Source organism: Somniosus microcephalus, unplaced genomic scaffold (genome assembly GCF_052327205.1).
Source record: "Somniosus microcephalus isolate GS21.2 unplaced genomic scaffold, FLI_Smic_1.0 unresolved_chr2, whole genome shotgun sequence".
Classification (NCBI taxonomy): domain Eukaryota; kingdom Metazoa; phylum Chordata; class Chondrichthyes; order Squaliformes; family Somniosidae; genus Somniosus; species Somniosus microcephalus.
The window spans coordinates 81,995,211-82,020,083 of NW_028225180.1; the positions used below are offsets into that span (position 1 = coordinate 81,995,211).

Genomic DNA, 24,873 nt, shown 5'->3' on the forward strand with positions numbered 1-24,873 from the left:
GATGCCTTTTGTGTCTAGAAATCTATCTATCACCTTCTTAAATGTATTCAGTGACTTGGCCTCCACAGCCTTCTGTGGTAAAGAATTCCACAGGTTCACCACCCTCTGAGTGAAGACATTTCTCCTCATCTCAGTCCTAAATGTCCTACCCTGTATCCTGAGACTGTGACCCCTCGTTCTAGACCCCACCCCCCCCAGCCAGGGGAAACATTGTCCCTGCATCCAGTCTGTCTAGCCCTGTCAGAATTTTATACGTTTCAATGAGATCCCCTTTCATTAATCTAAACTCTAGTGAATACAGGCCTAGTCGACCTAATCTCTCCTCATACGACAGTCCCCCCCATCCCAGGAATCAGTCTGGTGAACCTTCGCTGCACTCCCTCCATGGCAAGTATATCCTTTCTTAGGTAAGGAGACCAAAACTGCACACAGTACTCCAGGTGTGGTCTCACCAAGGCCCTGTGTAACTGTAGTAAGACATCCTTGCTCCTGTACTGAAATCCTCTTGCAATGAAGGCCAACATACCATTTGCCTTTCCAACTGCTTGCTGCACCTGCATGTTTGCTTTCAGTGACTGGTGTACAAGGACACCCAGCTCCCTTTGTACATTAGCATTTCCCAATCTATCACCATTTAGGGATCTTGCTGTGCGCAAAGATGGCTGCCACATTTTCCACTACACGTCGTTGGCTGTGAAGCGCTTCGCGGCGTCCCGAGGTGGTGAAGGGCGCTGCAGAAAGGTTTCCCGGCCCGGCCCACGGGGGAATCGCCTACCTTTGTCATCGGGCAGGTACTGGAACTCCATGGCGTCGCTGACCTCCTTGTCGGACGGCCGGCGGAGCTGCATGCGGACCGTGACGGGCTGGCTCAGCGACATGTCAATGTACGGCGGGGTCCGGAACACGATGGCCACCTGCCTGTGGACGTCGGCCTGAGAGAAGGAGCCCTTCCCCTCCCACTCGCTGGTGAAGAATCGCACCTCGATATCCTCTGACAGGGACAGAGGGGGACAGAGGTTACTGTAGGCCTTCCAACCTCTCTTCCACTACCCCACAAACCCCTCACATACCTCCCCCACCCACCCGCTCCCACCCTCCCCTTCCACCTACCCCAATCTTCCACCCGCTCACACACCTCCCTCACCCACCTCCCCCCCTCCTCTCCATCCACCCCTGTCCCATGACCCGTCAGATGCTGACTCAGTGGAGAAGGACGATGGGGACCACCTCTCCCAGGTCCGGGGTGGATCTGAAGAAGCCGCGATTAACCCGCTCACTGCCCAGCATGCCGAGCGAGACACAGGCCTCCCCACACGACGCTCACTTACCTTTCTGAACCTTGTCACACAGCAGGAAGATTTCCTCTCCACCTTTACAGCTTCCAGAGTTCTTGTTCACTCGACAGATCTTTAACTCCGCTGTGTTCGGGGCTCCTGAAATCAAAGAATGAAACCTTCATACACCGCACAAGAACATCAGATACAGAGTAAACTCCCTCTACACTGTCCCATCACACACTCCCAGGGCACGGGTTAGATACAGAGTAAATCTCCCTCTACACTGTCCCATCACACACTCCCAGGGCAGGTACAGCACGGGTTAGATACAGAGTAAAGCTCCCTCTACACTGTCCCATCACACACTCCCAGGGCAGGTACAACACGGGTTAGATACAGAGTAAACTCCCTCTACACTGTCCCATCAAACACTCCCAGGGCAGGTACAACACGGGTTAGATAGAGAGTAAAGCTCCCTCTACACTGTCCCATCACACACTCCCAGGGCAGGTACAGCACGGGTTAGATACAGAGTAAAGCTCCCTCTACACTGTCCCATCAAACACTCCCAGGGCAGGTACAGCACGGGTTAGATACAGAGTAAAGCTCCCTCTACACTGTCCCATCACACACTCCCAGGGCAGGTACAGCACGGGTTAGATACAGAGTAAAGCTCCCTCTACACTGTCCCATCAAACACTCCCAGGGCAGGTACAGCATGGGTTAGATACAGAGTAAAGCTCCCTCTACACTGTCCCCGTCAAACACTCCCAGGGCAGGTACAGCACAGGTTAGATACAGAGTAAAGCTCCCTCTACACCGTCCCATCAAACACTCCCAGGGCAGGTACAGTATGGGTTAGATACAGAGTAAAGCTCCCTCTACACTGTCCCATCAAACACTCCCAGGGCAGGTACAGCACGGGTTAGATACAGAGTAAAGCTCCCTCTACACTGTCCCATCAAACACTCCCAGGGCAGGTACAGCACGGGTTAGATACAGAGTAAAGCTCCCTCTACACTGTCCCCGTCAAACACTCCCAGGGCAGGTACAGCACAGGTTAGATACAGAGTAAAGCTCCCTCTACACCGTCCCATCAAACACTCCCAGGGCAGGTACAGCACGGGTTAGATACAGAGTAAATCTCCCTCTACACTGTCCCATCACACACTCCCAGGGCAGGTACAGCACGGGTTAGATACAGAGTAAAGCTCCCTCTACACTGTCCCATCACACACTCCCAGGGCAGGTACAACACGGGTTAGATACAGAGTAAACTCCCTCTACACTGTCCCATCAAACACTCCCAGGGCAGGTACAACACGGGTTAGATAGAGAGTAAAGCTCCCTCTACACTGTCCCATCACACACTCCCAGGGCAGGTACAGCACGGGTTAGATACAGAGTAAAGCTCCCTCTACACTGTCCCATCAAACACTCCCAGGGCAGGTACAGCACGGGTTAGATACAGAGTAAAGCTCCCTCTACACTGTCCCATCACACACTCCCAGGGCAGGTACAGCACGGGTTAGATACAGAGTAAAGCTCCCTCTACACTGTCCCATCAAACACTCCCAGGGCAGGTACAGCATGGGTTAGATACAGAGTAAAGCTCCCTCTACACTGTCCCCGTCAAACACTCCCAGGGCAGGTACAGCACAGGTTAGATACAGAGTAAAGCTCCCTCTACACCGTCCCATCAAACACTCCCAGGGCAGGTACAGTATGGGTTAGATACAGAGTAAAGCTCCCTCTACACTGTCCCATCAAACACTCCCAGGGCAGGTACAGCACGGGTTAGATACAGAGTAAAGCTCCCTCTACACTGTCCCATCAAACACTCCCAGGGCAGGTACAGCACGGGTTAGATACAGAGTAAAGCTCCCTCTACACTGTCCCCGTCAAACACTCCCAGGGCAGGTACAGCACAGGTTAGATACAGAGTAAAGCTCCCTCTACACCGTCCCATCAAACACTCCCAGGGCAGGTACAGTATGGGTTAGATACAGAGTAAAGCTCCCTCTACACTGTCCCATCAAACACTCCCAGGGCAGGTACAGCACGGGTTAGATACAGAGTAAAGCTCCCTCTACACTGTCCCATCAAACACTCCCAGGGCAGGTACAGCACAGGTTAGAAACAGAGTAAAGCTCCCTCTACACTGTCCCATCAAACACTCCCAGGGCAGGTACAGCACGGGTTAGATACAGAGTAAAGCTCCCTCTACACTGTCCCATCAAACACTCCGGAGGGGATGGCGAGGGTCCGGTACACGCTGCCGGGGCGATACTCACGGTTGTCGTAGATGGGGTTGGAGACGACGGGCAGAAGGGGCACGGCGCAGATCCCCACCTCGTTGGGGAGAAAGACCTGGAAGCAGAGCCGCACCACGTTCAAATCCTCCTCGCTCTCGTTCAGCAGCTCCTCCGGCGAGACTGCAACACACACGGGACACCGAGGGTAAGTCCAGGGAGCCGAAGCAAGGGGCGCCATTCACCCACAGGCCTCTCAGAGACTACTGAGCGCCTGTGGGCCCACCCCCAGCGTCTTTGGCGAGACCACCCCAGGGTAGATGCTGAGAGGTTGTGTCCCCTTGGCTGGAGAGTCTAGAACCAGGGGTCACAGTCTCAGGATAAGGGCACAGTTTCGGTCTCCTTATCCGAGGAAGGATATACTTACCTTAGAGGTGGTGCAACGAAGGTTCACTCGATCGATCCTTGGGATGAGAGGGTTGTCCTATGAGGAGAGATTGAGTAGATTGGGCTGATACTCTCTGGAGTTTAGAAGAATGAGAGGTGATCTCATTGAAACATACAAGATTCTGAGGGGGATTGACAGGGTAGATGCTGAGAGGTTGTTTCCCCCTGGCTGGGGAGTCTAGAACCAGGGGTCACAGTCTCAGGATAAGGGGTCGGCCATTTAGGACTGAGATGAGGAGGAATTTCTTCACTCAGAGGGTGGTGAATCTTTGGAATTCTCTACCCCAGAGGGCTGTGGAGGCTCAGTCGTTGAGTATATTCAAGGCCGAGATCGATAGATTTTTGAATATTAAGGGAATCGAGGGATATGGGGATAGTGCAGGAAAGTGGATTTGAGGTAGAAGATCAGCCATGATCTTATTGAATGGCGGAGCAGGCTCGAGGGGTCGTATGGCCGACTCCTGCTTCTGTTTCTTATATTCTACCCCCCCCCCCCCAACCACACAGTGGGCTGGCACTGAGGCACACAAAACCGGGAAGATCCCAGGTCTGTTGCCCCCCGCCCCCGGTGGAGAAAGGAATCAGGTTCCCGTCTGCGCCTCCACCCACGGCTGAATATTCGGCCCACCCCATTGGCATCCACAGCGCAGAGAAGGGGTCTCGTGGAGGGGGGGGGGACCCCACCAGGGGAAGGGGTAGCGAGCTCGGGGTACTCACTGTTGAAAGGGTTGACGTTCTTGCTCAGCCGGCTCTGGATGGCGAGCGCCACCTCGCGCTTCTTCACGCACTGGATGCCCAGGTTCTGGAAGCTGGAACCCAACGAGAGGGGAGGGCATCAACAGGCCGCATCAACCCAGCCCCTGCTCCGCCACCCCCGACCCCTCCCCTTCGACCCCAGCCCAGCGCCCCACCGCACTTGCGACCCCCGAACCCTCTCCGCGACCCCTGACTTGACTGTCTTCGCACCCATCGCTGCCCCCCCGACACCCCTTCCCCTCGCACCCCAGCCCAGCCCCCACTTGCGACCCCCGACCTGACTCACTCCCCTAGCAATCCAGCCCCCGCGACACCTTCTCCGCAACCCCCGACCTGACTCACTCCCCTTGCAACCCAGCCCCCGCTCGCGGCCCCCGACCCCCTCTCCTCAACCCCCGACCTGACTCACTCCCCTTGCAACCCAGCCCCCGCTTGCGGCCCCCGACCCCCTCTCCTCAACCCCCGACCTGACTCACTCCCCTAGCAACCCAGCCCCCACTTGTGACACCTTCTCCGCGACCCCCGACCTGACTCACTCCCCTCGCAACCCAGCTCCCGCTCGCGACCCCCCCCGCCCCGACTCTTCCCCTCGCACCCCAGCCCCCGCTCCGTGACCTCCAACATCCCACCCTCCTCCCCGCACCCTGCACTTCCCTCTTTTTTCCCCCCCCCCGGCCCTCCAACCCCCCTGCCATGGCCCCCCGCCCCACAGACCTGTGGATGCTTCTCTCGGGCAGGTCGGCCTCGTAATATCCGTCTTTGCAGTCCTTCCCGACCAGGTCGTGGGGGTGGGGCTTGTACGGCTCCTTCTTGCTCACCAGACAGATTCGGATCTTGGCTGGGCCGATATAGTTCACAATCTGAACCCCCCGCCCCCCCAAAAAAAAAACCCCGACAAACAAACCGTTAGCAAAACCAAGGCACAATTACCAGGCCCTCGTCCAGTCCTCGCCGCTGAATTCAGTCTCGGGGTGGTGGGCGGCGCTGGGATGGCCGCCATCCATCGCCCGTCCCCTAGTTACCCCGGCTTCGATCCAACCGAGGGGGGGGGGGGGGGGGGGGAGCTCGTTAACTCAATCTCTACCGTAGCCCTTCAATAAAGGTCACGCGGTTAAAGAACCCGTCCGGTGAGGGACTGAGCCCCACACACAGAGCGGGAGAGGCCCAGGCTCCATTCCCGGCCTGTGTCGAGTTCGCTGATCTCACCCGGGATAGCAGTCGGGGCTTGAGAATCGACTTCAGGAGCCCCGGGAGACAGGGGGAGAGTGTGTGTGTGGCGTGCGACGGCTCCCACAGTCAAATATCTCATTCACACATGAAGAACTGGAAGAGCACTGGTGGAACCCGGACCCCAATGAGTGCCAACCCCTTGCAGAGATGGCTGGGGGGGGGGGGGGTGAAAGAGAGATCGGAGCAATAGAAAGACTCCCATTTCTACAGCGTCTTTCACGACCTCAGGATGACTCAAAGCGCTTTACAGCCAGTGAAGTACTTTTTGAAGTGTGGTCACTGTTGTAATGTAGGAAACGCGGCAGCCAATTTGCACACAGCAAGCTCCCACAAACAGCAATGTGATAATGACCAGATCATCTGTTTTTAGTGATGTTGGTTCAGGGATAAATATTGGCCCCAGGACACCGGGGAGAACTCCCCCTGCTCTTCTTCCAATAGTGGCCGTGGGAGGGCAGACAGAGCCTTGATTTAACGCTCCCTCTGACAGTGCGGCGCTCCCTCAGTACCACCCCTCCGACAGTGCTGCGCTCCCTCAATACTGCCCCTCCGACAGCGCGGTGCTCCCTCAGTACTGCCCCTCTGACAGTGCAGTGCTCCCTCAGTACCGCCCCTCCGACAGTGCTGCGCTCCCTCAGTACTGCCCCTCCGACAGTGCGGCGCTCCCTCAGTACTGCCCCTCTGACAGTGCGGCGCTCCCTCAGTACTGCCCCTCCGACAGTGCGGCGCACCCTCAGCACTGGCACTGGGAATGTCGGCCTGGTATTTTGTGCTCAAGTCTCTGGAGCGGGGCTCGAACCCACGACCTTCTGACTTGGGAGCCGAGAGAGGGAGAGGGAGCGCTACCCTCTGAGCCCCGGCTGACTGCTCATGGTGGGTGGGGAGCTCAGCCCTGATCAGGCGGCCCCTCGCTCCGCGCCTTACCTCGATGGCCGGGTAGGTCCGAGTGCTGTCGGTGCTCTTCTCCCCCGGGATGCTCCCGGCCGACCGCCCTTCACACTTGTACCGGAAGCGCATGCCCCGCTGTTTCGGCTGTTCCAAGATCTGGATGTAGGGCGTCACTGGGGGAAAGAGAAGGCTTTCAGTGAGCAAACAGTCGTAAAAACTCCCCCCTCCCAAAAAGCGGGACGGCCAAAGAAGTGGGACTTCGAAAGCGATGCCCAACAGGATTGAGGTAAAGATTCATCGCAAACTAACCTGCAGAGACGGAGGAGGGCCATTGCGTGGATGTTATCTGAAGTAAACCTGGTGGGGGGGGGGGGGTGGAGAAAGAAACAAAGAGTTTATTGGAGGCTGTGTTTTCCCCGGAGGGCGGGTTCATGTCCCGGGACTTCAATTTGTTAGGCCAGAGTATCAAGGGTAAGACAGAGTTCAGATACAGCTCCAGCCGCGAACTAAAATCATAGAATAGAATCGGCGGATTACATCGGACATATGGCACAGAAAGAGGCCATTCGGCCCAACCTGTCCATGCCGGCGTTTATGCTCCACTCGAGCCTCCTCCCGTCTTTCCTCATCTAAATCTATCAGCGTAACCCTCTATTCCCTTCTCCCTCATACGCTTGTCCAGCCTCCCCTTAAATGCATCGATACTATTCACCTCAACCACTCCCTGTGGTAGTGAGTTCCACATTCTCACCACTCTCTGGGTAAAGAAGTTTCTCCTGAATTCCCTATTGGATTTCTTGGTGACTATCTTATATTGATGGCCTCTAGTTATGCTCTTCCCCACAAGTGGAAACACTCTCTCTGTATCCACTCTATCAAAACCTTTCATCATTTTAAAGACCTCTATTAGGTCACCCCTCAGCCTTCTCTTTTCAAGAGAGAAGAGACCCAGCCTGTTCATCCTTTCCTGATATGTATACCCTCGCATTTCTGGTATCATCCTTGTAAATCTTCTCTGCACCCTCTCCAGTGCCTCGATATCCTTTTTATAATATGGCGACCAGAACTGTACGCAGTGCTCCAAGTGTGGTCTAACCAAGGTTCGATACAGGTTTAGCATAACTTCCCTACTTTTCAATTCTATCCCTCTAGAAATAAACCCTAGTGCTTGGTTTGCTTATTTTATGGCCTTGTTAACCTGCGTCACAACTTTTAGTGATTTGTGTATTTGTACTCCGAGATCCCTTTGTTCCTCTACCCCACCTAGACTCGCACCCTCCAAGTGATAAGTGACCTCCCTATTCTTCCTACCAGAGTGTAATACCTCACATTTATCTGTGTTGACCTTCATTTGCCAATTATCTGCCCATTCTGCAAGTTTATTAATGTCCTCCTGTAATTTGTTGCAGTCCTCCTCAGTATTGACTATCCCCCCCAATTTGGTGTCATCCGCAAATTTAGAAATTGTGTTTTTGATTCCAAAGTCTAAATCGTTAATGTAAATTGTGACCGGCAGTGGTCCCAGCACTGATCCTTGTGGAACACCACTACCCACCTTCTGCCACTGTGAATAGCTGCCCTTTACCCCTACTCTCTGCTTTCTGTCCTGAAACCAGCCAGCAATCCATTCTGCTACTTGTCCCCTGACTCCACATTCTCTGACCTTGTTCATCAGTCTATTATGGGGTACCTTATCGAAGGCATTACCCTTGTCTACTCTCTCTGTTACCTCTTCAAAAAATTCAGTAAGGTTGGCGAAGTAAGACTTTCCCTTTTGAAATCCATGCTGACTATTCATTATTATATTTTTGGTTTCTAGATGTTCTTCTATTTTCTCCTTTAGTAGGGATCCCATTATTTTTCCTACCACCGATGTTAAGCTGCCTGGTCTATAATTCTCTGGACATGTTCTATCCCCCTTCTTAAATATTGGTATTAGGTTAGCTATCCGCCAGTCCTCTGGCACTACACCTCTTTCTAATGAATTATTAAATATGCATAGTAACGCCTCCGCTATCTCTTCCCTAGATTCTTTTAAAATGTGTGGATGCAATCCATCCGGACCAGGGGTTTTATCCTCTTTGAGTTTGATTAGTTTTTAATATATCCCCTTTTTTATTTTAAATGCACTTATCTCATTACTAATCTCATCATCCAATGTCATGTTCACCTGTTCTAATTTCCTGGTAAATACTGAAGCAAAATGATTATTTAATATTTCTGCCATCTCTCTATCATTAGCTGTGGTATTATCCTGTCTATCCCTTAATGGCCCTATTCCCATCCCAACCTTCCTTTTTTATTGATGTGCCTATAAAATATTTCACTATTTTGTTTTATGTTCCTTGATTTCATAGTTTATCTTTGCCTTCCTAATTGTTTTTTTGACTTCTCTCTTAATCTCTTTGTATTCTCCCTTATCATGCACTCCCCTGCTGTTTATGTATTTAATGTATACCTCTTTCATTACCCTCAATTGTTCCCTTATGACATTATTCATCCATGGAGTCTCATTAGTGTTTAGATTGTTCTTTCCTTTTAGCGGAATATGAATCATAGAAATTTACATAAGAACTTAAGAAATAGGAGCAGGAGTAGGCCAATCGGCCCCTCGAGCCTGCTCCGCCATTCAATAAGATCATGGCTGATCTGATCCTAACCGCCAATCTACTATCACAGAACCATCTCCTGAATCTAACAGAATTAGACACACGAAATAGGAGCAGGATCAGGCTACACGGCCCTTGTGCCCGCTCCGCTACCCACAGGGCCATGTCCGATCTGAACCTAGACTCATGTCCAAATTCCTGCCCGCTCCCCGTAACCCTTAATTCCCTTTACTTCTAGGAAACTGTCTATTTCTGTTTTAAATTTATGTAATGATGTAGCTTCTACAGCTTTTTGGGGCAGCATATTCCATGGACCTACCACCCTCTGAGTGAAGTAGTTCCTCCTCATCTCAGTTTTGAAAGAGCAGCCCCTTATTCTAAGATTATGCCCCCTAGTTCTAGTTTCACCCATCATCTGGAACATCCTCCCCGCATCCACCCTATCCAACCCCTTCACAATCTTATATGTTTCAATAAGATCGCCTCTCATTCTTCTGAACTCCAATGAGTAGAGTCCCAAGCTACTCAACCTCTCCTCATATGTCCATCCTCGGGATTAACCGAGTGAACCTTCTTTGTACTGACTCGAGAGCAAGTATGTCTTTTCTTAAGTATGGACACCAAAACGGTATGCAGTATTCCAGGTGCAGTCTCACCAATACCTTGTACAACTGAAGCAATACCTCCCTATTTTTATATTCTATCCCCCTAGCAATGAAAGCCAACATTCCATTGGCCTTCTTAATCACTTGCTGCACCTGCATACTAACCTTTTGAGTTTCGTGCACCAGGACCCCCAGATCCCTTTGTACTTCAGTACTTTCCAGTTTCTTGCCATTAAGATAATAACTTGTGATATACCTATCAATTCGTCCAATGAAAAGCGACGAGTTAAGAAAGTAACTATAGGTTTTTATTGACTAAATAACAGAGCCCACCCTCGTGGGTGATCGGATCCAAGAAGGAGGAATACCAGCCAGTCGACCACCTTTATACCTGGGCAGGTAGGTGGAGCCATGGGCGGAGTCGGCAGTGGTCAGCCCAGGTATAGCAGCGTGACAAGAGGCGACCTCGTACAGTGATACAACAATGTGAACAGTGATAACTATAGGGAAACGATCTAACAGTGATAACTATAGTGTAACGATAGTGAACGGTAAAAGTGGTTTACCACATTCACCCCTTGTTTAGATTTGAGTCCGGCGGGGTGAAGTGTACTACCAGTTCTGGTATGTCAGTCTGTCCGGAGGCCTCGTAAGCCTGTCTGATCGTCGCAGCGGCGGTGTTGCGTTCTCCGGTGTTAATGCTGGCGTCTGCGAGGTAGGCGAAGGCTCTTGGGGTTCCGGCGTACCGTCTACCTGGGCTGGAATTGGGGGGGTGGTAGCGGTGGTGTCTCCGGAGTGCCCGAGGGTGCGAGGTCTCGTAAGGAGACTGTGTCCTCCCGCCCGTCTGGGTATGCCACGTAGGCGTACTGGGGGTTGGCGTGCAGGAGGTTCACCCTCTCGACCAGGGGGTCCGTTTTATGGGCCCTCACGTGCTTTCGCAGCAAGACAGGCCCCGGAGAGGTCAGCCAGGTTGGTAGCGTGGTTCCCGTAGTCGACTTCCTGGGGAAAACAAACATTCGTTCATGGGGGGTGCCGTTAATGGCAGTGCAAAGTAGTGACCGGGTGGAATGCAGCGCCGCCGGGAGGACCTCCTGCCAGCGAGAGGTTGGGAGGCCCTTAGACTTTAAGGCTAAGAGGACGGCCTTCCATACCGTCGCGTTCTCTCTTTCCACCTGGCCGTTCCCTCGGGGGTTGTAGCTGGTGGTCCTGCTAGTGGCGATGCCTCTCGCTAGTAGGAACTGACGGAGTTCCTCGCTCATGAAGGAGGCGCCCCGGTCACTATGTATATAGTTTGGGAACCTGAACAAGGCAAAGAGGTCGTTCAGGCATTTAACGACCGTGGTGCTGGTCATGTCTGGGCAGGGGAAGGCAAAGGGGAAACGGGAGTACTCATCAACAATGTTGAGGAAGTACACATTACGGTCAGAGGACGGGAGGGGCCCCTTAAAATCGATGCTCAAGCGCTCGAAGGGGCGGGTGGCCTTGATCAGGCTTGCTCTGTCCGGCCTAAAGAAGTGCGGTTTGCACTCGGCACAGGTCTGGCAGTTCCTGGTCATGGTCCTGACCTCCTCGATGGAGTAGGTCAGGTTGCGGGCCTTAATGAAGTGGTAAAGCCTGGTGACCCCGGGGTGGCAGAGGTCGTTGTGGAGGGTCTGCAGTCTATCAATTTGCGCGTTGGCGCATGTAATTCGCGATAGAGCGTCAGGGGGTTCGTTCAGCTTACCAGGCCGGTACAAGATATCATAATCGTAGGTGGATAGCTCGATTCTCCACCTCAAGATCTTGTCGTTCTTGATTTTACCCCTCAGCTTGTTATTAAACATAAAAGCGACCGAACGCTGGTCGGTGAGGAGGGTAAATCGCTTGCCTGCGAGGTAATGCCTCCAGCGGCGTACCGCCTCCACAATCGCCTGGGCCTCCTTCTCGACCGAAGAGTGTCGGATCTCAGGGCCCTGTAGGGTCCTTGAGAAGAAGGCCACCGGTCTCCCCTCCTGGTTGAGGGTAGCGGCTAGGGCGAAGTCGGATGCATCGCTCTCCACTTGGAAGGGGATGGACTCATCCACTGCGTGCATAGTGGCCTTAGCAATGTCTCCCCTGATGAGGGAGAAGGCCGCGTGCGCTTCTTCCGTAAGGGGGAAGGAGGTGGACTTCATGAGGGGTCTGGCTTTGTCCGCATAATTCGGCACCCATTGGGCATAGTAGGCGAAGAGCCCCAGGGTTCTCTTCAGCGCCTTTGGACAGTGGGGAAGGGGTAGCTCCATGAGGGGACGCATTCTTTCGGGATCGGGGCCGATGATTCCGTTCTCTACTACGCAGCCGAGGATGGCAAGGCGCGAGGTGTTAAACACACATTTCTCCTTATTGTAGGTGAGGTTCAGCCGTTGGGCCGTACGGAGGAATCTTTCCAGATTAGCGTCATGGTCTTGCTGGTTGCGGCCGCAGATGGTGACGTTATCTAGATAGGGGAACGTGGCTTGCAGCCCGTTCTGGTCAACCATCCGGTCCATCTCCCTTTGGAAGACCGAAACCCCGTTGGTGGCGCCGAAGGGGACCCTAAGGAAGTGGTAGAGGCGGCCATTCGCCTCGAAGGCGGTATACTGGCGGTCCTCGGGGCGGATAGGGAGTTGGTGGTAGGCCGACTTAAGGTCGATGGTAGAGAATACCCGGTATTGAGCAATCTGATTGACCATATCAGATATGCGGGGAAGGGGGTATGCGTCCAGCTGGGTGTACCGGTTTATGGTCTGGCTGTAGTCGGTGACCAGGCGGTTTTTATTGCCAGTCTTAACGACTACAACCTGGGCACGCCAGGGGCTGCTGCTCCCCTCGATGATGCCCTCCTTCAGGAGACGCTGCACCTCAGAGCTAATGAAAGCTCTGTCCCCGGCGCTGTACCGCCTGCTCTTGGTAGCGACGGGTTTGCAGTCGGGGGTGAGGTTAGCGAACAGGGAAGGTGGCGGGACCTTGAGGGTGGATAGGCCGCAGGCGTTACGCGGTGGGCGATTTAAAGGCTGCTGGTTGTCGACTGTGAGCGGGGGGAGGGGTCCACCGTATGCTAGAGTGACGCTTTGGAGGTGGGATTGAAAATCCAGCCCTAGTAGGACGGCAGCGCATAGCTGGGGCAGGACGAGGAGTTTAAAGTTTTTATACTCCGTGCCCTTAACCGACAGGGTCACAACACAGTAGCCGCTGATGTCTGTGGCGTGGGACCTCGATGCCATCGAGATCCGGTTGCGCGTTGGCTGGACAGTGAGGGAGTAGTGGCTCACCGTGTCTGGATGTATGAAGCTCTCCGTGCTTCCGCTGTCGAACAGGCAGGTCGCGGCGTGGCCGTCTACTTTGATGTCCATCATTGACTTGGACAGCTGATGCGGGCGAGCTTGGTCTAGCGTGACGGAGGCTAGTGTGTGGCTGAGCGGGTCGCTGTAGTCTGTAGGTGAAGCGGTCGTCAGGTCTGGAGGTAAGGTGGCGGTCGAGCGTGGTGGGTAAAATGGAGGCGCCCACGAGGTGGGGCAAAATGGCGGAGAAGATGGCTGCCCCCACAACCCACATGAGGCACTGCTGGCGTCGGTTGCCTGGATCAAAGATGGCCACCCCCATTGCTCATCTGTGGCCTTGATAAAAGATGGCCGCCCCCACAGTTCGCATGAGGCACTGCTGGCCTCTGCTGCTCTCCCTCTGCAGGCCTTCGCGAAGTGGCCTTTCTTCAGGCAGCTGGAGCACGTCGCGTTTTTGGCCGGGCAGCGCGACCTCGGGTGTTTCGCCTGCCCACAGAAGAAGCAGCCGGCGGCCCGGTCGCGGGGGTCTGAAGTCGCAGCCGGTACCGGGGGTGGCGGTCCCGATCGGGTCCGGGACACCGACGCTGAGGTAGGTCCCAGGGGCGGCGCTACGAGGGGTATTGCGGTCGGGGTCGGGCCCGAGTCCCAGAGTCGCGAACTGTACCTGGAATACACCTCGAGGTCCCGCTGGGTCACTTCTAGGGAGTAGGCCAAGGCTGCAGCTGTGTTCAGGTCGAGGTCCTTTGATTCCAGCAGTCTCTGCCGTGAGTAGTCGGACCGAAGGCCTTTCACGAAGGCATCGCGGATGTTATCTTCAGTGTTTTCTGCAGCCGATACTGCTTTAAAGTCACAGTCCCTGCCGAGTGTTCGTAGCGCCCGCAAAAATTCAGCTACAGACTCTCCTGGCTGTTGCGGGCGGGATCTTAGGAGGTGTCTGGCATACATGGAATTTACCGGGCTCCGGTACTGCTGTTTCAGTAGGTTGATAGCGGCCTCGTAAGTAGTAATGTCCTGGATGAGTGCGTATACTTTAGGGCTCGCTTGGGCGGTCAGAACTCTTAGTTTGGATCTCTGAGGGACGCCGGATTCTTCCAGGTAGGATTCGAAGCAGCACAGCCAGTGTTTGAAGTCGAGGGCTGCGTTTGTTGCTTGTGGGTTTAGATCCAGGTACGGTGGTTTGAGGGCTCGCAGCCAAGCCGGCTGCTGTGGCTGTTGTAGCTGGGCATCTGGCTGGTCGTTTGGCTGCTCCGTTGACTGGTTGTTTGGCTGCTCAAGTGACGACATTTTAAAATTTAGTCAATAAAATTGATATACCTATCAATTCGTCCAATGAAAAGCGACGAGTTAAGAAAGTAACTATAGGTTTTTATTGACTAAATAACAGAGCCCACCCTCGTGGGTGATCGGATCCAAGAAGGAGGAATACCAGCCAGTCGACCACCTTTATACCTGGGCAGGTAGGTGGAGCCATGGGCGGAGTCGGCAGTGGTCAGCCCAGGTATAGCAGCGTGACAAGAGGCGACCTCGTACAGTGATACAACAATGTGAACAGTGATAACTATAGGGAAACGATCTAACAGTGATAACTATAGTGTAACGATAGTGAACGGTAAAAGTGGTTTACCACAACTTGCTCTACGATTTTTCCTGCCAAAGTGCATAACCTCACACTTTCCAGTATTGTATTCCATTTGCCAAATCTCTGCCCACTTACTTAGCCTGTCTATGTCCCCTTGCAGGTTTTTTATGTCCTCCTCACTCACTACTTTCCCTCCCATTTTAGTATCATCTGCAAACTTTGATATGTTACACTCGGTCCCCTCCTCCAAATCGTTAATATAGATTGTAAAGAGTTGGGGACCCAGCACTGACCCCTGCGGAACACCACTAGTTACTGATTGCCAGTCTGAGAATGAACCATTTATCCCAACTCTCTGCCTTGTTAGAGAGCCAATTCTCCACCCACGCCAGAATATTACCCCCAATCCCGTGATTTTTTATCTTAAGCAATAACCTTTTGTGTGGCACCTTGTCAAATGCCTTTTGGAAGTCTAAATACACTACGTCCACTGGTTCCCCTTTATCCACCCTATACGTTACTTCCTCAAAGAACTCCAGCAAATTTGTCAAACATGACTTCCCCTTCATAAAACCATGCTGACTTTGTCCTATTAAATTATGATTATCCAAATGTCCTGTTACTGTCTCCTTAATAATGGACTCCAAAATTTTACCTACCACAGATGTTAGGCTAACCGGTCTATAGTTTCCAGCCTTCTGTCTACTGCCCTTTTTAAATAAGGGTGTTACATTAGCAGTTTTCCAGTCTGCCGGGACCATTGCCGAGTCCAGGGAGTTTTGGAAAATAATCACCAATGCATCCACAATCCCTACCGCCACTTCCCTCAAGACCCTAGGATGTAAGCCATCAGGTCCAGGTGATTTATCCGCCTCGAGTCCCATTATTTTACCGAGTACCACTTCCTTAGTGATTTTGATCGTGTTTAGCTCCTCCCCCCCCTTTAGCCCCCTGTTTGTCCAGTGTTGGGATATTCTTAGTGTCTTCTACTGTAAAGACTGATATAAAATATTCATTGTGTTTTTGCCATCTCCATATTTCCCACCATTAATTTCCCTCTAAGGGACCAACATTTACTTTAGCCACCCTTTTTCTTTTTATATAACTATAAAAACTCTTACTATCTGTTTTTATATTTTTTGCTAATTTACTTTCATAATCTATCTTCCCTTTCTTAATCAATCTTTTTGTTATTTTTTGCTGTCTTTTAAAGTTTTCCCAATCCTCTATCCTCCCACTAGATTTGGCTACCTTATATGCCCTTGTTTGTAGTCGAATACTATCCTTAATTTCTTTACTTAGCCACGGATGGCTGTCTTTTCTTTTACACCCTTTTCTTCTCAGTGGAATATATATTTTTTGGAAGTTGTAAAATAACTCCTTAAATGTACACCACTGATCATGTATCGTCTTACCCTTTAATCTATTTTCCCAATCCACTCTACTCAATTCCGCTCTCATACCTTCATAGTCGCCTTTATTCAAGCTTAGCACGCTTGTTTGAGATCCAACCTTCTCACCCTCTAATTGAATATGGAATTCAACCATGTTATGGTCACTCATTCCAAGGGGATCCTTTACTAGGACATTTTTAATTAATCCTGTCCCGTTACACAGGACCAGATCTAAGGTTGCTTGCCCCCTGGTCGGTTCAGTTACATACTGCTCAAGAAACCCATCCCTAATACACTCAATGAACTCATCCTCAAGGCAGCCCTGCCCAATTTGATTTGTCCAATTAATATGATAGTTAAAATCCCCCATAATTATAGATGTTCCCTTATTACAAGCCTCAACTATTTCCTGATTGATACTCCGTCCAACAGAGTTGCAACTGTTCGGAGGCCTATAGACTACGCCCACTAGTGTTTTTTTCCCCTTATTATTCCTCATCTCCACCCAAACTGTTTCATTATCCTGATCTTTTGACCCAATATCATTTCTCTGTATTACAGTGATTCCTTCCTTTATTAACATAGCCACCCCACCTCCCCTTCCTTCCTGCCTGTCCTTCCTGATCGTTAAATAACCTGGTATGTTTAATTCCCAGGCATTGTCACCCTGCAGCCATGTTTCTGTAGTGGCCACAAGATCATACCCATATGTAGTTACTTGTGCCATTAACTCGTCTATTTTGTTACGAATGCTATGTGCATTCAGATAGAGAACTTTCAAAGATGTTTTGTGACACTTAGTTCCTGCTTTTGCCCTTTTTATTACTTTACCTTTTACTCCATACCTTCTGCCCCTTCCTGACACGCTCTGGTTTTTAATTTCCCCACTGCTACCTAAGTCTATGACCTTCTCTGTTGTCGTTTTTATTATTTGCTCTCTAGGAACCTCCCCCCCCACTAGTTAGTTTAAAGCCCTCTCTACAACCCTAGTTACGGCACAGAAGGAGGCCATTCGGCCCATCGTGTCCACGCCGGCCGAAAAAGAGCGATCCCACGTTCCAGCTCTTGGTCCATGGCCCTGTAGGTTACGGCACTTCAAGTGCAGATCCAAATACTTTTTAAATGTGATGAGGGTTTCTGCCTCTACCACCCTTTCAGGCAGTGAGTTCCAGACCCCCACCACCCTCTGGGTGAAAAAAGTTCTCCTCAACTCCCCTCTAATCCTTCTCCCAATTACTTTAAATCTCTGCCTCCTGGTTATTGACATTACTGCTAGGGGAAATAGGTCCTTCCGATCCACTCTATCCAGGCCCCTCATAATTTTATACACCTCAATTAAATCTCCCCTCAGCCTCCTCTACTCCAAAGAAAACAACCCCAGCCTTGTAGTGTCCGCGTATCAATAACACACGGACTGCAGGAGAACGGTAATAACAGGTGTTTACTGAACAGAGGGTATGCTGGAACTGAAAGTACAGAAGCCTGCTACGGTTTTATATACAGGTGTGGTCACTGCCGGTACTACAGTATAAAAGCAGTTCTCTCTTAAAGGCACATACACAACAAGCCTGTCCAAAATAACAACAGAAAACGCTGGAATAACTCAGCAGGCCAGGCAACATCCGTGGAGAAACAGAGCTAATGTTTCACGTCAAAGACCTTTCGTCAGAACTGGAAAAAAAAACAGGAAAGGGGATAGATTTTAAAGCAAGGAGGGGCTGGGAAAAGGGGGAGGGGATGAAAGTACAAAAGGGAAGGTCAGCGACAGGTTAGAAAGCAGGAGCGATTATACAAAATTCTATCCCCAGCCTATCCAATCATTCCTCATAGCTAAAATTCTCCGGTCCTGGCAACATCCTCGTAAATATCCTCTGTACTCGCTCTAGCGCGATCACATCTTTCCTGTATTGGAACGGCGGAGGAGGCTTGAGGGGCCGAATGGCCTCCTCCTGTTCCTGTGCATGACCTGGAGTTGAACATTAGGAGTTAGGGAGGAGTTCACACACTCGTCTTCCAAACCGCGCATCGTGCGCTGGGCAGCGGCTCGAATTTAAAATTCTCATCCTCGTTCTCAAATCCCTCCGTGGCCCTCGCCCCCCCTCCCTAACTCTGTAACCTCCTCCAGCCCCGCAACCCCCCCAGAGATCTCTGCGCTCCTCCAATTCTGGCCTCTTGCGCATCCCCCGATTTCCATCGCTCCACCATTGGCGGCCGTGCCTTCAGCTGCCTGGATCCGAAGCTCTGGAATTCCCTCCCTAAACCTCTCCGTCTCTCTCTCCGCCTTTAAGACACTCCTTAAAACCTGCCTCTTTGACCAAGCTTTTGGTCACCTGCCCTAATATCTCCTATGTAGTTCGGTGTCAAATTACGTTTGATAATCGCTCCTGTGAAGCGCCTTTTACTACATTAAAGACGCTATATAAATGCAAGTACTTCTTGCTGCAAACCCAGGCCTGAACCGACTCCCAACTGGGCTCGGAGTCCCTTCAGCACAGCCTTGAAACTTCACCTTCAGAACATAAGAAATAGGAGCAGGAGTCAGCCATTCGGCCCCTCGAGCCTGCTCCGCCATTCAGTAAGATCATGGCTGATCTTCTACCTCATCTCCACTTTCCTGCCCGATCTCCATATCCCTTGATTCGCTTAATATCCAAAAATCTATCGATCTCTGTCTTAAATATACTCAACGACTGAGCCTCCACAGCCCTCTGGGGTAGAGAATTCCAAAGATTCACCACCCTCTGAGTGAAGAAATTCCTCCTCATCTCAGTCCTAAATGGCCGACCCCTTATCCTGAGACTGTGACCCCTGGTTCTAGACTCCCCAGCCAGGGGGAAACATCCTCCCTGCATCTACCCGGTTAAGTCCTGTAAGAATTTTATATGTTTCAATGAGATCACCTCTCATTCTTCTAAACTCTAGAGAATATCGGCCTAGTCTACTCAATCTCTCCTCATAGGACAATCCCCCCATCCCAGGAATCAGTGTGGTGAACCTTCACTGCACTCCCTCTATGTATGTCTTTCCTTGGGTAAGGAGACCAGAACTGTACACAATACTCCAGCTGTGGTCTCACCAATGCCCTGTATAATTGTAGTAAAACTCTGTTACTCTTCTACTCAAATCCTCTTGTAATAAAGGCCAACGTACCATTTGCTTTCCTAATTGTTTGCTGTACCTGCAGGTTAACTTTCAGTGATTCGTGTACAAGGACAACCAGGTCCCTCTGATTGGGAGAAGGAAGTGCAACGAGACCTGGGTGTCCTTGTGCACCAGTCGCTGAAGGTAAGCATGCAGGTGCAGCAGGCGGTTAAGGTGGCAAATGGTATGTTTGCCTTCGTAGCGAGAGGATTTGAGTACAGGAACAAGGATGTCTTGCTGCAGTTGTACAGGGCCTTGGTGAGACCACATCCTGAGTATTGTGTGCAGTTTTGGTCGCCTTATCTGAGGAAGGATGTTCTTGCCATGGAAGGAGTTCAGCGAAGATTCACCAGGCTGATACCTGGGATGGCAGGAATGACATATGAGGAGAGATTAGGTCGATTGGGCTTGTACTCGCTGGAGTTTAGAAGAATGAGAGGGGATCTCATTGAAACTTATAAAATTCTGACAGGACTAGACAGACTAGATGCAGGAAGGATGTTCCTGATGGCGGGGGAGTCCAGAACCAGGGGTCACAGTCTAAGGATAAGGGGTAAGCCATTTAGGACAGAAATGAGGAGGAATTTCTTCACCCAGAGAGTGGTGAACCTGTGGAATTCTCTACCACAGAAGGCAGTTGAGGCCAATTCATTAAATATATTCAAGAAGGAGTTGGATATATTTCTTAAGGCTAATAGGATCAAGGGTTATGGGGAGAAGGCAGGGACAGGGTACTGAACTTGGATGATCAGCCATGATCGCATTGAATAGCGGAGCAGGCTCGAGAGGCCAAATACATAGAAACATAGAAGATAGGAGCAGGAGTAGGCCATTCGGCCCTTCGAGCCTGCTCCGCCATTCAACGAGATCATGGCTGATCATCCAAATTCAGTACCCTGTCCCTGCCTTCTCCCCATATCCCTTGATCCCTTTAGCCTCAAGAAATATATCCAACTCGTTTGAATATATTTAATGAACTAGCCTCCACCGCCCTCTGTGGCAGAGAATTCCACAGGTTCACTGTTGAGTCTGTATGTCCCAGTTAGGTTTAGGATCAATCACTGGACACAGACAACAAGAATAACTTTTAACAGGTCTTTACTATTTGAAGGTCAGGGCTGAACTGCCCAGCAAATCCTTGCACAACACTTATAGACCGGTGTGGTCACCACCGGTATTACAGTATTACAGTATACAGCAGCCAAGAGAAAGTAGTACATCTCTTAAGGTAGTTCTCTTAAGGTGGAACAGGTTACATACACCACAATCCTCCCTTTTTAGCTTAACAGTTATATCCCCATTTAACATAACATAATAACATATACAACTTCATGCAAAACAGTTCAAAGATTCAGTCTCTGAGGAGGCCTCCTGATTCGAGTTGGATAACGCCTTTCAGGGGTCTCTGATTCTCGTTGCTGGGGTGACTCATCTAGTTGGTCTCTTATGGATTGGACATCATCATCAGGTACATTCACTTCTGAGGTAGATGCTTCAGGTTCACTAACTTCTTTCACGGTTGTCTCTGCCGTAACCATGGGTTCGACCCTTGTTCTCGATTCTACCAGTTGGTCAGCATGACGCCGTATTACATTTTCACCAATATCTACCGTGTACATCAGGGGTCCTTGTCTGGCCCGAATTGTTCCAGATTGCCATTTCTCGTTTTTATAGTCCCGGGCTAACACTGGTTGTCCTATTTCGAAACTCCGAGTGGTCTTGTTATTTATATGCTGGAACGGTTTGTTTTCAACTTCCCTCCGCACATTTGGTTTTAACAAGTCCAACCTGGACCGCAACCTCCTGTTGTAGAACATCATGGCAGGACTTTGGTTTGTCACTGCATGAGTGGCGTTTCGATATGCCAGTAGGAATTTGTCCACCTTGTGTTGTAGTGGAATCTGATCTTCGCTCATGGCCTTTATTGCTTTTTTAAACGTTTGTACAAATCTCTCGGCCAACCCGTTTGTAGCCGGATGATATGGGGCAGAGGTATAATGTTTCACCCCATTCTTCTTCATGAATCCCTGGAATTCTTCTGACACAAACTGCGGTCCGTTGTCTGAACATATTTGTTCTGGCAATCCGTTTCTTGCAAATATCGTTCTTAACACCGCGATCGTCTTTTCCGAGGTAGTGGTAGTCATCTTAATCACTTCTGGCCATTTAGAATGTACGTCCACCGCAATTAAAAACATGGAGTCCATGAATGGACCAGCAAAGTCAATAGGTACACGTTGCCATGGGGCTGAAGGCCATTCCCATGGATGCAGCGGTGCAATCGGAGGTGCATTTTGCACTTTTTGGCACCCTGAGCAGCTTTTCGTCAGCTCCTCTATCTGTTGGTCGATACCCGGCCACCACACATAAGCCCTAGCAAGGCTTTTCATCTTGACTCCCCCCAGATGACCTTCATGCAGTTCCTTTAGAACTCTCTCTCTTAACTTAGGAGGAATAATCACCCTTGTTCCATACATCAATGTTCCTTGACAGACGGACAGCTGTTCTCGTCTTGCTGAGAATGCCGGTAACAGTGGATCACCATGTGCTGGCCATCCCTTCACTGTCACTTCGTAGACCCTGGACAGTGTCGGATCATTCCTGGTTTCTCTTTCAATACTTGCATTGGTGACTGGTAAACATTCGATGATGGTCGAGTGAAATAACTCAACAGGGTCAACCGTCGGTGCCTCCTCCTCTGTAGGTAGTGGCAGGCGTGACAGCCCATCAGCATTACCATGCTGCTTTGTACCTTTGAATTCTATCTGATATTGATGTGCCCCTAGGAAAAGGGACCATCTCTGGAGTCTCTGTGCTGTCATCACCGAAACACCCTTCTTAGGGTTAAAAATGGATACCAACGGCTGGTGGTCTGTCAGAAGCGTAAACTTTTGGCCCTGCAGGTAATGATTAAACTTCTTCACTCCCCACACAAGGCTGAGAGCCTCCCTATCTATCTGAGCATAATTGCGCTCAGCGGAGGTCAATGATCTGGATGCGAACGCAACTGGCCTCTCCTGGCCATTTGGCAACTTGTGTGAGAGTACTGCCCCAATACCATATGGAGAAGCATCACAAGCCAAACGAATAGGCAGCGTTGGGTTGAAGTGAGCCAACACTTCCTCTGAGGTGATCAATGCCTTGCTTTCGCGAAAGGCCCTCTTACAGTCCTCGCTCCACTTCCATGGTACTCCCTTCTGCAAAAGAGCGTTCAGCGGGTGCAGCACCGTGGATAAATTTGGCAGAAACTTATGGTAATAGTTAATCAACCCTAGAAACGACCTCAATTGGGATACATTATCCGGAGCAGGAGCCTTCACAACAGCTTCAATCTTGTCAGGAGACTTATGAAGCCCCTCCTGGTCAATGACATGACCACAGTACGAGATCCGCTTCTGAAAGAATTCACATTTCTGGCGATTAACTCGAAGACCATATTCTTTCATTCAATCTGGTGAGCACCAGTTCCAAGTTTGCAAGGTGTTCCTCGTCATCATCTCCTGTAATCAGAATATCGTCCAGGTAACATTGTGTACCTGGAATTCCCTGTAATACCTGCTCCATGGCCCTCTGCCAAATTGCTGGAGCCGATGCCACTCCAAAAACCAGTCTATTATACCGGTACAAGCCTCTATGCCTGTTGATCGTGAGATACTGGCGTGACTCTTCCTCAACTTCCATCTGTAAGTACGCCTGCACCAGGTCTATCTTGGTGAAGTGTTTCCCGCCAGACAATGAAGCGAAGATATCCTCAATCCGTGGAAGCGGATACTGCACCGTGTGAAGCACCGGATTAACAGTGATCTTGAAATCACCACAGATGCGAACCTTCCCCGGTTCCCCCGGCTTGTTGCTCGATGAACGCTTCATGACTGGGACAATGGGCGTGGCCCACTCACTCCAGTCTACCTTAGACAGTACTCCTGAACGTTCTAGCCCTTCCAGCTCAGCTTCCACAGCAGGTCGTACTGCATAAGGTACCGGTCTGGCTTTGAAAAATTTCGGGTTTGCATGTTCTTCAATCTTGATGTTTGCCGTAATTCCTCTCAGTGTTCCCAGTCCTTGTTGGAACACCTCTTTAGCATCGTCCAATATTCTGGACAATCGTTTAGGTTTGACATCTTTTGTACCGGAATCTACCGTTAGTGCTTTTAAGGAATGCCAGTCCATATTTATTTTCCTAATCCACTCCCGTCCCAGTAGTGGTGGACCTCCCTCAGGTAGCACATAAGTCCATTCCTCGGCTTTCTTTGCCCTTGTGGACCACCTTTACCTCTATCTTCCCGATGGGGTATACTCTTTGCCCCGTGTATGTTTTCAATACAATCTCCGTATCCCGTAGGGGAATATCCTTTTGTAATCTTTCTTATTCATGACCGTCAATGCCGATCCAGTGTCCAATTCCATCTTCACTTGGACTCCTGCTATCTGAAGTGTGACCCAAATTGTTTGGAGGTCTGCTTCCTTACCAACATTGTGTACTCTTAGACTACCCAGTTCATTACTGCTGGCGTCTGAATCTGACTTCTGTTCGTTCGAACTGTTCTCTGTCACCTCGTGTACCTTTTTGTACTTTTCCTGCGGTGACTTTTTGTTGCTGGTCTTCTTTCCTGACTGGCATACTTTAGCTATGTGACCAAGCCTGCCACATTTTCTGCATTCCTGATTTTTGAACCAGCACTGGTTCTGATCGTGTGTTGTCTTTCCACAACGATAACATTTTACTGTACTCAAGACCATTTGATTGGTAGAGTGTTCCGGTGACCGTAGCTGCATTTCCGCAGTGCCTCTTGCTGTGGCTTCTTGCGATGCTGCAATAGTGACAGCTTTATCAAGCGTAAGATCATTCTCTTCAAGCAGTCGCTTTTGTGTTCCTTCTTTTAACAATCCACACACAAATTTATCTCTCAGCGCATCTGCTAGCCCTGTCCCAAACTGACAGTACTTCGATAGCTTACGTAGTTCAGTTAAAAATTCAGCGTTGCTTTCGTCTTTCAACTGCGTTCTTCTGTAAAATTTAAATCGTTCCGCTATCATCAGCGGCGTGGGGTTTAAATGATTTTTCAGGACAGTAACAATATTCGCGAAGGTCTGATCCGCCGGTTTAATTGGTGATAGAAGGTGCTTCAATAGCCCGTATGTCTTCGCCCCCATTGAGCTTAATAAGGTTAATGCTTTCTCATCATCTGGTACCTTATTTGCTTTACAATAAACTTCCATGCGTTCTACATATGTGGTCCAATCTTCGACATCACTATCAAAGGTATTAATGCTCCCATGTTTAGGCATCCTTGCAAGTTTAAATTTTTTTTTTTTTTTTTTTAAATGGCGGCTTCCCGCGCTTGTCTTCTTCCCCCGCCTACTAAAATGGCGGCTTCCCGCGCTTGGCGGTCTTTCCCGCGCTCGTCTTCTTCCCC

The 24,873-nt window shown here is 50.5% G+C and overlaps 1 protein-coding gene across 1 annotated transcript in view; it reads right to left on the bottom strand.

Moving 5' to 3' along the window:
* The window catches only part of rela (RELA proto-oncogene, NF-kB subunit a), a 49,370-nt gene that overhangs the window by 11,778 nt on the left and 12,719 nt on the right, over window positions 1-24,873 (bottom strand). The window contains exons 2-8 of the mRNA XM_085976212.1: window positions 7,160-7,207; window positions 6,887-7,023; window positions 5,447-5,592; window positions 4,694-4,785; window positions 3,572-3,712; window positions 1,329-1,433; window positions 776-991 (exon numbers count right to left, since the gene is read on the bottom strand). Of these exons, the coding sequence (XP_085832338.1) occupies window positions 776-991; window positions 1,329-1,433; window positions 3,572-3,712; window positions 4,694-4,785; window positions 5,447-5,592; window positions 6,887-7,023; window positions 7,160-7,207 (885 nt within the window). The remainder of the gene's footprint in view (window positions 1-775; window positions 992-1,328; window positions 1,434-3,571; window positions 3,713-4,693; window positions 4,786-5,446; window positions 5,593-6,886; window positions 7,024-7,159; window positions 7,208-24,873) is intronic.